The 12,883-nt window shown below is 43.4% G+C and overlaps 2 protein-coding genes across 2 annotated transcripts; both read left to right on the top strand.

Annotated features, from left to right (window-relative positions):
- Positions 1-488: 488 nt before the first annotated feature.
- Positions 489-3,077, top strand: endou (endonuclease, polyU-specific). Its single transcript, XM_061291604.1, has 9 exons — positions 489-613; positions 723-845; positions 1,068-1,190; positions 1,584-1,755; positions 1,833-2,038; positions 2,102-2,215; positions 2,348-2,454; positions 2,537-2,679; positions 2,754-3,077. Exons 1-9 carry the CDS (start codon positions 556-558, stop codon positions 2,872-2,874), a joined length of 1,167 nt encoding a protein of 388 aa, XP_061147588.1. The 5' UTR covers positions 489-555; the 3' UTR covers positions 2,875-3,077.
- Positions 3,078-6,902: 3,825 nt separating this feature from the next.
- LOC133162711 (neurogenic differentiation factor 4-like) lies at positions 6,903-9,091 on the top strand. The gene is made up of 2 exons (XM_061292107.1): positions 6,903-6,994; positions 8,102-9,091. The coding sequence occupies exon 2, from the start codon at positions 8,105-8,107 to the stop codon at positions 9,089-9,091; it is 987 nt and encodes a 328-aa protein (XP_061148091.1). The 5' UTR covers positions 6,903-6,994; positions 8,102-8,104.
- The last annotated feature ends 3,792 nt before the right edge of the window (positions 9,092-12,883 follow it).

The following is a 12,883-nucleotide window of genomic DNA, read 5'->3' as shown; positions in this document are numbered from 1 at the left end:
ATATTGAGGTAAAAACGCTGACTTGTCTCTGCAGTCCACACATGACTTAACACATTCAAATCTGTTGTCAGAGCCGCATTGAAGAAAAAAAAAAACCTGTGAAACACAACATCTGACACACGGACTTTTTTTATATCGAGTATTTTGGCACGATTGCACAAACAAGCACAACTTTAGAAATAAACAACGATGATCCTTCATTCGATGAAAATGACCAACTTGCTCCCAACTTGATACTGCCATATCTTTTTTTTAATATATACATTAAAGTAGAATCAGCGTGCCAAACAGGTGTGCGCTTTCACAGAGAAAAGATAGCAAGCTTATTTGCACATTCAGAAAAACTGTCTGGGTTCAACTGCATAGAACAATTATTAAACCAAAACAAACATCTGAGCAAATCATGTATAAAGGTTATTGGAAACATAAAGGTTATTGGAAACATCTTGTATGGAGAATCCTGCCATGTGGGCTGGATGTCATCCAACATGGGCTGTGTTCTACAAAAGGGAGACCACAGCGAGGGTCTGTTCACCTTGTTTCCAGTGAGCCAGGATGAAGCTCATTGCTGTCTTTGCACTTTGGGTCAGTCTGCTCTGTCAGGCACACAGTAGTAAGACATTTTTTTTCCTTATTATCACATCTGGATGGGTTCATGTTCACTGACTAGGGCAGAGCTGATTGGCAGGACACTCCGAATAATGTGTTCCGTTGTTTTCTAGACTCCCTTGACTCATGTCAGGGTCGCTGTGGCTTTGGAACTGACGGTGCTTTTTCCTGTCAGTGCAATCCTTCCTGTGAGCGCTACAGAGACTGCTGTTCAGACTATGCAGATCTTTGTAAAGGTAAGTGCTTAATTTGAAATGGAAAAAAAAGGTAATCCTGGATCAGCTCATTCATCCAGATTTTCACGCCAAATATTCTAGTGTCTAGAAAATTCTTTATCCACTGCAGAATACAAAAATTACTCAACTATTGTGTACAGTGTACACCAAATTACCATTAAATTGTCCAATACAAAGCATGAACTTACTATTCCATCTGTTCTTCTCTGTATTTTTTGAAAGCGGGATCCACTTCATGTAAAGGTCGGTGTAATGAGAAGTACAACTCTCAAAATAAGTGCCATTGCAACTCAAAGTGCACGCAGTACAACAACTGCTGCGGCGACTATGCAGATGTATGCAGCGGTAAGAAAATAAGATCACTGGCGTGTGCCTATTGCCTCATGGAGAACACCCGCTCACCTTCACAGGGTAGACTGTGACCCTTAAGGTCACAACTAATAGTCAGATAAGTTTATTTTTATTTTGCATTCACTTTTTTTTTTTAATCTGATAGTTTTAATTAGTTTTTGCATTGGGTTTGTTTATTTTTGTCAACAATGCTTCATTTTGGTTTAATTTGTAATAGTTTTAGAATAATAGTAGTTTTTGTTTTCGGTTGTTGTTTTTTTTTAGAATTTTTAGCAGAAATCAATTACTCCATGCAACCAGCAGGTGTCAGTGTAGTTTCAGATAAAACATTGTATGTTTGTACGCATGTCAAGCATGTCACATATTTTTGATGCTGTACATGTGCAGGTGGCGAAACCGGCGGTGGCTCCGTGATCACCGATGCTGAGATCAAGTCTATCTCTGAAGTACTTTACGTTCTGGACTCAAACCGAGCTTCACCCTTGCAGTTGGTGATTGACCCCCAGGCTTTGATCTCTGGATCTCAAACTGGCTCCCAGGACGATCTCTCCTCTCGCCCGTGAGGAAACACCTCAGATATGATTGTTTTCTATCACTTCAGTATGACATCAGATCTTGTTTATTTTGTGCTTTCAGCTTTTTCCGTTTTTTGGATGAGGAGGGTTTGTTCTCCAGGCCCAGTTATGCGGCTCTCTTGGCTCTGTTGGACAACTACAACAGGATGACCGGACAAGACGAGGACGTGAGTCCCCAGGAGACAGCTGAGCAGGACAACTTCCTCAGGGAGACCATGTCCAATACCGAGCTGGGCCGTGAACTTTTTGCCTTCTTATACACGAAGGGTACGTCACTACACACATACAATATTTTGCTTCATCAAACGTGATGTTATTTTGTCCTTGAAGGTGTCTACAAGTCAGAGGAAGAGTTCATATATGACCTGAAGATGATGTGGTTCGGACTGTACTCTCGCAACAACAGGAGGATGGATTCCAGTGGTTTTGAGCACATTTTTGCAGGTTTGAACTGCTTGGTTGTCCTTTGCTGGTTACAAATGTAAGCACTGATAAGATTTTTTTTCCATTTTCCATAATCATATTCAAGCACTCAAAGCACATGGAAGAATCTAAATATAACTATCTCTGTTCTAGGTGAGATAAAGGGAGGAAAGGTGTCAGGCTTCCACAACTGGATCCAATTTTACCTTCTGGAGAAAAGAGGGCTCCTGAATTACTACAGCCACAGCTTCAACGGGCCTGTAAACACAAAGCCTTACATCGTCTCGCTTGCTCTTGTGTATAGCGCTTCCTTCACTGTCTGTCTCGTCTTCCTCCTCGCAGTGGACGACCTTCCCGGACGTGCTGGGAATGCAGTTCAAGTGGGACGGCTACTTCAAGCAAGTCGGCTCTGCAGTCATCGGCTGCAGCCCCGAATTTGACTTTGCCCTTTACAGTTTGTGTTACATCACCAGGCCTGGAAAACAGTGAGCGTCGTCCTCCCGCGTTATCTGCCCGTACTTGCTGGATTGGATTCACATTTTTTGTGTCTCTTTCTCAGATGTCGCTTGAGCCTGGGCGGGAAGGAGTTGATCATCCAAACGTACACATGGGAAAACTCTTTCTATGGCAATGGCAAGAAATATATCGGGTCTGCATTTCCTGCAACACCCAGAAACTAAACAAGCTACACTTGTACAGATCACACATTGACTGACGAGTAAAAGCGAAGAAACAATGTTTGGTGAAAAAAAATGCAATTCCAAAGTGATGCGGTCCCCCTTGCATTTACCACTATATGAACTATATTGACAAAAGTATTAGGACACCTTTCTATAATTGACCAATCCTCAACATTTGTAAGTGGAGAAATAAAAAGTAAAATGTGTCAAATTGTGCTTCAACATTTCTGAAGAGACACGCACAAGCATGAGAATGTGGCGCTCTGGCAGGGGAAGGATCCAACTGCGCCTAATGGGCCACGAAATGGCCATTTACACACCCTGAGTGGGTACAACACGGACACCAAGCCTTAAGAGGAACACGCATGTGTTCATTGGACACAATTGCTTATTGTCTTATCCGAAAGGCCCAAAAAACAGTCTTTGCCGTACGCACCGCAGAGACAAAAAGACATTAACCGATGCTGTTATGCTTGACCTGCTCCAAACAGTAGTCACCAGCTTAACCTGCTCATATCAGCTGTCGATAAAGCTGCAGCGTTTATGCCTGTGTGTGTGTCCAGCTGGGATGGGGGTTGATTTTAGTCTTTTTCACTCATCTAGGGTGACTAACAGGATAAATTCTGGTCTGCCGACAGAACAGGGGGACACACTTGCAGCCGTGTTTAAAGAAAGCATTACAGGAGATGGATCTGCCACTGATCCCATTGTCCACTGGTCTGTGCGCATTCATGCACAATAAGCGCCGTCAGTTTGCAGCAAAACTCCGAGTCTCGGTCATTCATCTGCTTTGGGCCTCACGTGCGGTCGACGTGTTGGAGGGGGACAGTTTCTCCAGCAATTTTGTCGCGGGATATCAAATTTGCTGAGCGGGTGACCACTAAATTGGAAGAGTAAATCTTCTTTCTTTTCACGCTGCCATTTTTGCAGCCCAAACGCAATTGAATTAAATCACAGTGGGGCAAATAAAAGAAAAAAAAAGATTCAATTGTGTCTTTTGTCATTCACACAACTTCATAATCGAATTATAGCTGGCCACCCGCCAGCGTGTCCTTGCATCTCCCCCAAATTGGCTTCTCCTGGCAGCTCTCGTGAGCCACCTGACTTTTGTTTTGTAATTATATTATCCCGCTCTGTGTGTAGCATGTTGTGGCTAATGGCAGCGCGGGCTAGCCCAGCTGCACATGCAGAAACAAAGCTGCTTACAGGCCCAGACAATAGGCCCGTGAAAAAGGGACGCCTGAAGGCGGTCAGCCAATGAGCACGCTCAACAGGGGGCCAACAGCGGCTTTGGAGAAGGGTTAAGGGGGTTTAGTGAGGCGAGGGGGTGGGGTCGAGGGGACTATTTTATCCGGTCCTGGGGTCCATCAATGAGATGGTTAGTAGGGGGGGACACATGGTCAACATCACCCCGGGTCGGCGCTGGGCTGGAGGGAGGTTCAAGTGTGGCTTGGATGTGGGTCAATTCAAAAGTTGATGGGGGACCATGAAACTCGCAGCAACGTTCATTCTCTGCACTTTTTGTATCCTCTCCATATTGTCGCCACTATTTGCATATTATACTTTATGAAGTGAACGCACACATATGGAGAGTCACAGTCTGGGCTCAATTGGGTGTATGAAACGGTTGAATCACACACTCTGGGTATTGTAGCCCAGTCTGGACTTGCAATAACTTACTTTACATTTACAGATTATGCACTGCAGGAAAGAAGGGGAAAAAAGGCAAACACAAACAATATTGGGCAAACGGAATCTCCAAACTTCAGCCACCACAATATATTATAGACAACTTTACAAGTACCCCAGTTGAGTTATATACTAAATACGTACATGTTGGGGACAAAGAAAAACAGACTGCTGGATCTGGGTTGTGGGACAATTTGGGGCAGGAAGTTTATGGCTTCTCTTGCAAGTCCCTGATGTATTCACAAATGAACACAAGTGCACTCTCACATACATGTATGCACTCCTCACCCTGCGGAGGTGACTTCTCTCGATGGACTTTGAGTATAACAGATGGACAGGAGCCTATTTTGCAGCATAGAGGGAGTTGGAGTTTGCGCCTACTGAAGTGAATTTGATGGGTTCATTTAAAAAAAATAATGTTATCACCACTTTAGTCATAATGTACAACTCACACATACTATATGAAAGACAGGATGATGTTTTCTGTGCATACTGAGACACCAGCAGAGAATGGATGAACAACTGAGTGTCAGACTTACAAGAAAATATAAATGCTTGATGTAGCTAATTAAGCTAATAGCTGAACAAGGTATGATTCAATAGACATCTACGCTGTGACAAACTATAATTGGGAAAAAAAATGGAAGTTATTTTACTTGTGCCGTGAGATAGCACATTTAACACATTCAAATCATCTTTCCCAATTGAAATAAATGGAAATGCAATTAATCTGTTCCCTCTGTGTTTTTGAGGACGAAAAATAGTACTATGAAGCATACATTACTGAACAGAAGAATTTTTTTTTGCCGCATTTGTTTGGATATTGTGCGCCTCCTTCTTGTGTACATGTCTTGCCCACCAGGGGGCAGTATCACCCGAACATAAGGATATACAAGGAGTAAGCCACAGTAATATTAGTCACTTCATGATTATGACATCACAAGACTAATGCTACAATTTAGCTCATCTGCAGCATTGCTCGTTAGCATTAAGCTATTTTTTTTAAGCTACATTTTATGAAATACATCATTGTGTGTCATTTTCTTAGTTTAATGTTTTCTGTGCAAGCCACAAGGTACCACCACTAAATCATAGCAAGGCAGAATTTAGTGTTTAAATTGTGGAGGTGTACCTAATGAAGTGGCCCGTTAATGACCGTAAATGCAGCATTTTTTGGAACATATGTTGTTTAAAATAAGTAGGCCAAAAGAGTGAGCAGACAAAAAAAAAGAAAAGAAAAATCATGCAATGAAATGTCACATGTTTACGTGATTTGGATACCACAAGGTCTGAGCCCGCAAGCTTCTCTCCAGGGGGGGCAGTGGGCCCAACATTGCAATTCCCAATTCAGGCTGCAGGTGTGGAAAAGGAGAAGCTGGGACATGAACAGGGACCGAGAACCTCACACTCTGGGTTTGCACTTTTTGTTAGGGTAAATAGAAAGGGCGAGAGCCTCGGTCAGATTCTGACCTCTAACTCAACCAAGTCAAAATTGTCACATGACTTATGTGATGTTTTAATGCCAGCATGCATTTTATATTTTGAAACTCTTCTTATTTGGTTTGTTGTTTGATGTATGATTTATTTCACTTCTTGATTGCTTTAAAACCATGTGGCAGATAAAAGTAATTTAAGCCTTATGATTCATCGACATTGTCTATGTAAATTTCACTGAGGAGTGTAATCTATGGCTTTTTACCTGTAAAAGCAAATTATTTATTATTTATTTTTATCATATAAAATCAAAGTATTTAAATATGTGCATTCATTTACAGAAATGTTGCGAATGTAATAATCAAACGATACATTTAATTTAAAGTAGGATATTTTATTTTTAGTATCTGCATTCATGAAGGGAATGCACGGTCAACGGCTAATAACGAGAATGGAGCCTCGATTGTTTTTTGAGATTTAATTAAAGCTACCCGCTCAGCGTGCATCAGGAGTTTTGCTTCTTTTCCAACGTACGTGAAACTTTGCACACCTCATGTGGTCTGAGCTGCCTCTTGGGTGAGCTGAACTTGTGCAACAGTTTAGCAGGCCGCCGCTGAGGGACGGCAGGCTGCAAGGGGGCATGCAGCAAACACCTGCTCACATGCAACTTCAAGCTGTCACATACAGTTAAGCTCAGGCGGCTGAGCGCGTCTCCCCAAACGTGCTGCCTCACTGCAACAAAGGGTGTCCCGACACACACGCACGCACACACACGCGGGAGCGTCGTGTGGGCCTCAAGCCACGGGCCGGCCACGCGCAACATGGCTTGGCGGGAGGCGGAGCTTGTCAGTGGAGGTTAAAGCCAGAGCCCCTGCAGGGTGACCCTCACTGAGACTACGCCGCAGCGCTGCAGAAGCACACAGCCACAAATCTCTCTTTGATGGACAAACGAGTCAAAGTCTGATCGTTGGACGCAGGACAAACTTCGAGAGGACAGGTACGTCTCCCATGCGTATTTTACATGATTTTTTTTTCTGTTTTATCTTGAAGCATAAATGAGTTCAAATGGTTTAATTCAAGTTATTTACTAGTTTGGGAGAGGGAGTAACCTCTACAAACTGTAACACAGCCACAAGGATTCTTCGAAAATAAGAATTTGTAACATAAATGTATCAAATTTACAACTCAAGGGTTATTAAAAGGAAATTGGGATGTAATATTTCTGCATTTGGAGATATATGGCAATTCATCTCGAGTTCTCCGTGTCTGATCTGGGGTCGTCAGGGTTCCATGTTAATCCCGTGCTCGCCGCTTCATCCGCAGAGTAAATCCTACGATGGCCCAGATTGGACTTTCAACCTGCCAGTGAGTTTATCCTTCCGGGGCTTTACCAGTTCAGACAGTGACTGGGATTATAACCAAGTGAGACAGAGAAACAAGCACGAAAAGGATCCCCAAGTTGTTTCCTTCATGGATGTAAAACGCTTGGGCCAATAAGCAACTGTAGGAAAAGGAGAACTGTCCGGTGCTGAAATGTAGTGAAACTACAATATCCAGCTGAAATCTTATCATTATTTTAAAATGTTTTAGATTGTTATGATCCACCAATTTCTGGATTCACTCAATTTGTAGACATTGTAATAATGTGGGGGGATTGGAACTTGTTTATTAATTATCAAAGAAGCTGTTCGTGTTCTCTATAAAATGCATTAAATATTATGAAAACAAAAAGAGCAAGAGTGACTAGGCAGAATTCCGTAGAATGAGACCATGAGAGATTTTTTTAAAACTTTTAAAATGTTAATGCATGACGATGATGAGTTTTTGGGGTAATAAAACTCCCAAAGACATATTTGTATCTTCGAGGTACTACGTAGGTAAAGGATCTGAAAATGGCTGGTAGTGATTAATAAGAATTATAGAACTACATTTGTGGTTTTATTTTTCCTCACTGTGAAACAGCATTTGACCTTCTCGTAGGTTACCAAAATATCACCAATAATGCAAACTCAGCAATATTAACTTCAATACGTTCCATCTCATCAGATGAAGTGAATGGCGTCTCGTGTTACGGCTCACATTGGACGATTGTGTGTTTGCACAGACGATGATGATCAAGCGCTATGCGAGACAAGGAGACGGCGAGGAGGACGTTAGCCCCGCGCAATGGATGGAGGGTGACGTGAGCTCGCCCGACGGCGACGGCCCTTTGACCTCAAACCGCTGCAGAGCACGCGGCCTCAACCATCAGGCCAAGGAGGAGGGCAGCGAGGAGGTCGAGGAAGACGAGGAGGAAGACGCGGCAGGGCAGGACGATGAGAACGAATCCAAGCAGTGCGGCCCCAAGAGGAAGCGGCTGACCAAGGGCAGGCAGGAGCGCTTCCGCGCCCGCCGCGTCAAGGCCAACGCCAGGGAGCGCTCGCGCATGCACGGCCTGAACGACGCACTGGAGAACCTGCGCAGCATCATGCCCTGTCACTCCAACACCCAAAAACTGTCCAAAATCGAGACCCTGCGTCTGGCCCGTAACTACATCTGCGCTCTCGCCGCTGCCCTGGAGAGGGGTCTTTCGTTGGAGAGCAGAGCTTTCATGGAGACCCTCTGCAAGGGCCTCTCGCAGCCCACCACCAACCTGGTCGCCGGGTGTATCCAGCTGGGCCCGGCGCCGGGCGTGGCCGGAAGGCCCGACGACAGAGTCCGCCCTCCCCCCGTGCCTCTGGGCGGCATGGCGAGCTACGCCTCCCCGGGCCTGCCGAGTCCGCCCTACGGCAGCTTTGACTCCGCCCACCTGCTCCAGCTGAGGGCCGTGAAAGGAGGGGCGTACGAGAGTCACTCGCCAAATGAATATAACACCGGCGGGGTGGGGACGCCCCCCTACGAGGGGCCCCCCACTCCGCCCCTCAGCATCAGCAGCAACCTGGTCAGCAAACAAGAGCCGTCGCCTCACTACTTAGCCCCGCCCCACTACTCCCCGTCGCCCGTGGACCAGGGCCTGTACCCGCCTCAGACCGCCTATGGCGTGCAGACGTCATATGACTCCTACCATGCACCTCACATGACCCCCCGACAGATAACCTCCGTCTACAGAGACTAGCAGAACCACCCTGCAAAGTGTAGACTCCAACTCTTCCATCATCTGTGTGTGTGTGTTTGTTGCGCAATAGACTAGCTGCAGTTAGAAATGACATGACATGATGTAAGTTGCATATTTCTTTCCAAACTGATTACCAAATGGATCCAAGTGGGAATTCTCATGAAGGATCATCTGCAATGTCCAAGCACTTCTATTTGAGCTCTTTTCTTTTGGTAGCAACAAATATTCTACATGAATTAAATGTATTTTAATTTATTGCTTAATTTAATATACACGATATTTAATCTGCAGTGTGTGTGTTTATATGATTGTTTTTGTATTTGTCGTGTCATTCCTCGCCATTTTATGTGTGTAGTTTTTCTTGTGTGTCTCTTAATTTTGAAGGTCTGGAAATATTCCTTTTTGTAGCACTGTGTTGTAGATCTTGGGTGGAGACAAAGACAAAATGAAAGAAAACAAATGATTGGTTCACAAGAAAAATGGGACTCTCAGGTTAGCAATGCTTATATTTAATTCCTTAAGTTGTTGCTTTTGAACTTGTATTTGTTTCTTTTGGATATTGACATTAAAAGACAAATAATCAACTGTGTTCAACGGCCTACAGCTTCCTTGTTGATGCCCGACTTCATTTCACTTGTTTTTCTTTTTCAATAAATTCGGAGGTTTATCCGCACTAATCCTGCGGCCATCTTTTATTAAAACCGCTGAAGTACAATGTCGGATTGAAAAATAGAAATGTGTGATTATGGCTTAAGTTACCATTTCTCTTTTCACAAACACCAGGATGGAATAATCCTTCACCGCAATATGACGAGCACACTTCTATCCATCCATGCAAATGCATGCAACATATTTCATCCATGCTGGTCAGTGTAGAGGCCACCCACCGAGAGGTCATTTAGGCAAGGGTGACAAGGTCAGTGTGGGTCAGAGCTCATTGGTGGGAACAGTCTTAGAAGAATCACGGTCAACAATGGCGCCATTTCTTGTTGCCTCTCGAAATCCCCAATATTACTAAATATGCGCATGTGAACACTTGTGACTGAGATGTGCGCCAGCTAAATACGTTGTCAGCTAAATATGATGTTGGCGGTTCCATTGCAGATGATAATCCTGACGAACATCCCATGCTCGGGAGAAACCTATCGCCTTGTTTCGCCGGGGGATTAGCATAAGCCCGCGTGTGTATTTGCACTTTACTGACTAGACAAACTGAGTGCGCGGCGCACGATGAATAACAAAACGACCTGAGAAACACGAAATGAAAGGACATGAAAGATATTTCTGTTGAAGAATTTGGAAAGATGGACAAAGCGCAAGGGAATGTTTGCACTTTAAGCATCAATCGAAGAATTGGTGTTGACCTAACCCCATTTGACCCTACGACCCTGAAACTGCACTCTGATGTGGAAGCTGCGGCAATGTTCGTTTGAGCCTCAGCTCATTTACACGCATCCCAATATAGATTTTTGGACAAACCTGTGTTTTTAGGAAGCCAAAATTCTTCATTTATTAGACACATTGCATCTCTGTTTATCTGGTGTATATATGCTAGCAACATAGGATGCTAATTGGAACCATTCCATTCATTAAATAAAATAAGAGAATTGTATTGAACTCATCAGGGAGAAAAAAACTAACAGACAAAAGTAAATGTGTGAGTGAGTAGACACGATATTTTTATTTTTCACTTTGATGACATTTTTTGATTGATATTTGTTTGATAAAGGTTGGGCGCACTTTTGTTGTATGGCAAATAAGCAAATAAGTGGATTCGAGAAATGTGCAGATTTGCAGCGCTACCTAGTGGTTAACTAGTGACATTACTTATATGAAATTGGATGGATAACGTTAAGAGTACTTGGCCACTAGATGTCAGCATTTAACTATGTGAGAATTTGCCTGGTTTGTCTTATAACAAAAAATGCCGTTTTAATCACGTTTCTTCAATATTGTCGCAGGTTATATAAAAAAGCGTTTCAGAATCGGATTACGTTTATGTTCTCTCTAAAGTTTGAGTCATACATGTTAGTGCATATTTGTTTAGATCTCATTATGCCAACAGAAGAGGAGATAATGATGGAATATAATTAACCTAATTTACGTGCAAACTGGTATCTGGGGTGTGTTTGGATGGGAATAATCAGGCTAATGAAGGTACCTGGGGACTGTGCTCAATCAAAAGTCTGCATCCAACCAGAGTTCATATCAAACTCTGTGATTATGTACCGTGAAAGGACACGGAGAGAATTAATCAAGAAAATCTGCCTGATTAAATCTTCAAAACAAGAACTGAGGAGCTCGGCCCAATAGGAAAAAGGAATGTGGCGTGCGCAGTGGAGAACAAAAGCAGCACTGCAGGAAAATTACACAGAGAGGAGCCAGGAACAAATGCAAGACTGGCACCATTTGGAAATAAATGTTGGATTAATTGCTTGCCGCCTAATACAAAAGACTATGAATAAAAATGTGGCACTGCTTATTATAGGCAATCTTCTCAAATGTCTAATGCAAGTCTGAACGATCAGAGTCATTGAATTTGAAAGCAGGCTGTTACTGTGCAGGTCGAAAAACAATTGCCCTCGCACAACCTTCCCTGAACTAAAGTGCTCAGAATTCCAACCCAGCGCAACTGCTGTTAAGCGAACGTCCTGAAAAATGTAGCAGCCCGGCTTGCATCTCGTGGTCGTCGGTGTGGCTTTCCGGCTAGAATGAGCTGCTACGCCAGTTCAAAAGGCCCCACACATGGAGCAGAATACACAAGTGTATAAATGCTGATGAGCCATAAATAGATCTGAGAGGAGAATACGACTTCCTGCACTCCTTGGCCAGATGTGATGCCGAGCCATCTTGTGAAAGTTTTATTGCGGAGGAGAGAAAGAGGAGCTTTTGAGAGACGAGTGCAGTTCGCTGACCTGGGGGGGCGGGGTTGATGGCCTACGGAAGGAGGGCATCATGGATAGAAGTGTGTGCATGTAAGAGTATCCCCCTGCTGAAACGTGTTCACTGCTCCGCTTTGTCGACCTTGCCGATGTCCCCTAGCCTAACCCCTCCGTGGCATGTTGACAGAAGGTGCTCGTGTGTCTTGCAAATGAAATAAAAATAAAGCACAGCTATAGCAACAACCATGTATAATTGGGTCGTTTTGATTCACTTAAAAAATAAATCTGTCAAGTTTGGAGGCTCACAATAAAAATAACAGTACTGTATTTTTTTTTTTTCATTGCGAGGATTAGCTCTTAAACAGAAAACAGCTGAGAATGAAGAAAACAATGTGGCTACTTTGAGAGGCTTTTGGCAATGATGGTTGCGTGGGTGCCCATCTTAAGTGAGTCAGAACAAAATCATCAACAAAGATTTGTAGAATCTAGTTGGCAGGATGAAACGTGCACCACCGTCTTCATTGTTATCCATTAGTAGGTCAAATTTACTGAAATCAAAAGAATTTGAATAAAATTATCACATGGGACACCGTATTTGATAGCATGCTATGTGCACATTGAAAATTCCCCAAATAGTACATTGCACTTATGAGTTTTTGTCACTTTCTACGAGAATTTCTTTGCAGGGTGTCGGAATAACCTCACTGAGTTGGTGTTTGGATGTGAACTGCCTCACACCTTCATAAATCTTTTGCTACTACTTCCCACCTAATGCCTTTTCTGATGATGTTCCAAGAAACTCATTCAGTGCCACTGACGGAAATAGACGTCAAAGCTCCATTTAAAAAAAAAAAAAAAGGATCACAGTTTGCTTTCATCAAGCAATAAAGGTCATCAAGTTGTTCACATA

The sequence above is a fragment of the Syngnathus typhle genome, linkage group LG11 (genome assembly GCF_033458585.1).
Source record: "Syngnathus typhle isolate RoL2023-S1 ecotype Sweden linkage group LG11, RoL_Styp_1.0, whole genome shotgun sequence".
NCBI classification, from domain to species: Eukaryota; Metazoa; Chordata; class Actinopteri; order Syngnathiformes; family Syngnathidae; genus Syngnathus; species Syngnathus typhle.
Note: the sequence above shows the minus strand (reverse complement) of the source record. Positions and strands in the feature narration are given on the sequence as shown.

What these genes read in the sequence shown, in the direction of transcription:
- endou (XM_061291604.1), top strand. Translation starts at nt 556, where the DNA reads ATGAAGCTCATTGCTGTCTTTGCACTTTGGGTCAGTCTGCTCTGTCAG. An exon ending in CTATGCAGATGTATGCAGCG is followed by an intron (nt 1,191 to 1,583) that starts GTAAGAAAATAA and finishes GTACATGTGCAG; the next exon opens with GTGGCGAAACCGGCGGTGGC. An exon ending in ATCACCAGGCCTGGAAAACA is followed by an intron (nt 2,680 to 2,753) that starts GTGAGCGTCGTC and finishes TCTCTTTCTCAG; the next exon opens with ATGTCGCTTGAGCCTGGGCG.
- LOC133162711 (XM_061292107.1), top strand. Translation starts at nt 8,105, where the DNA reads ATGATGATCAAGCGCTATGCGAGACAAGGAGACGGCGAGGAGGACGTT.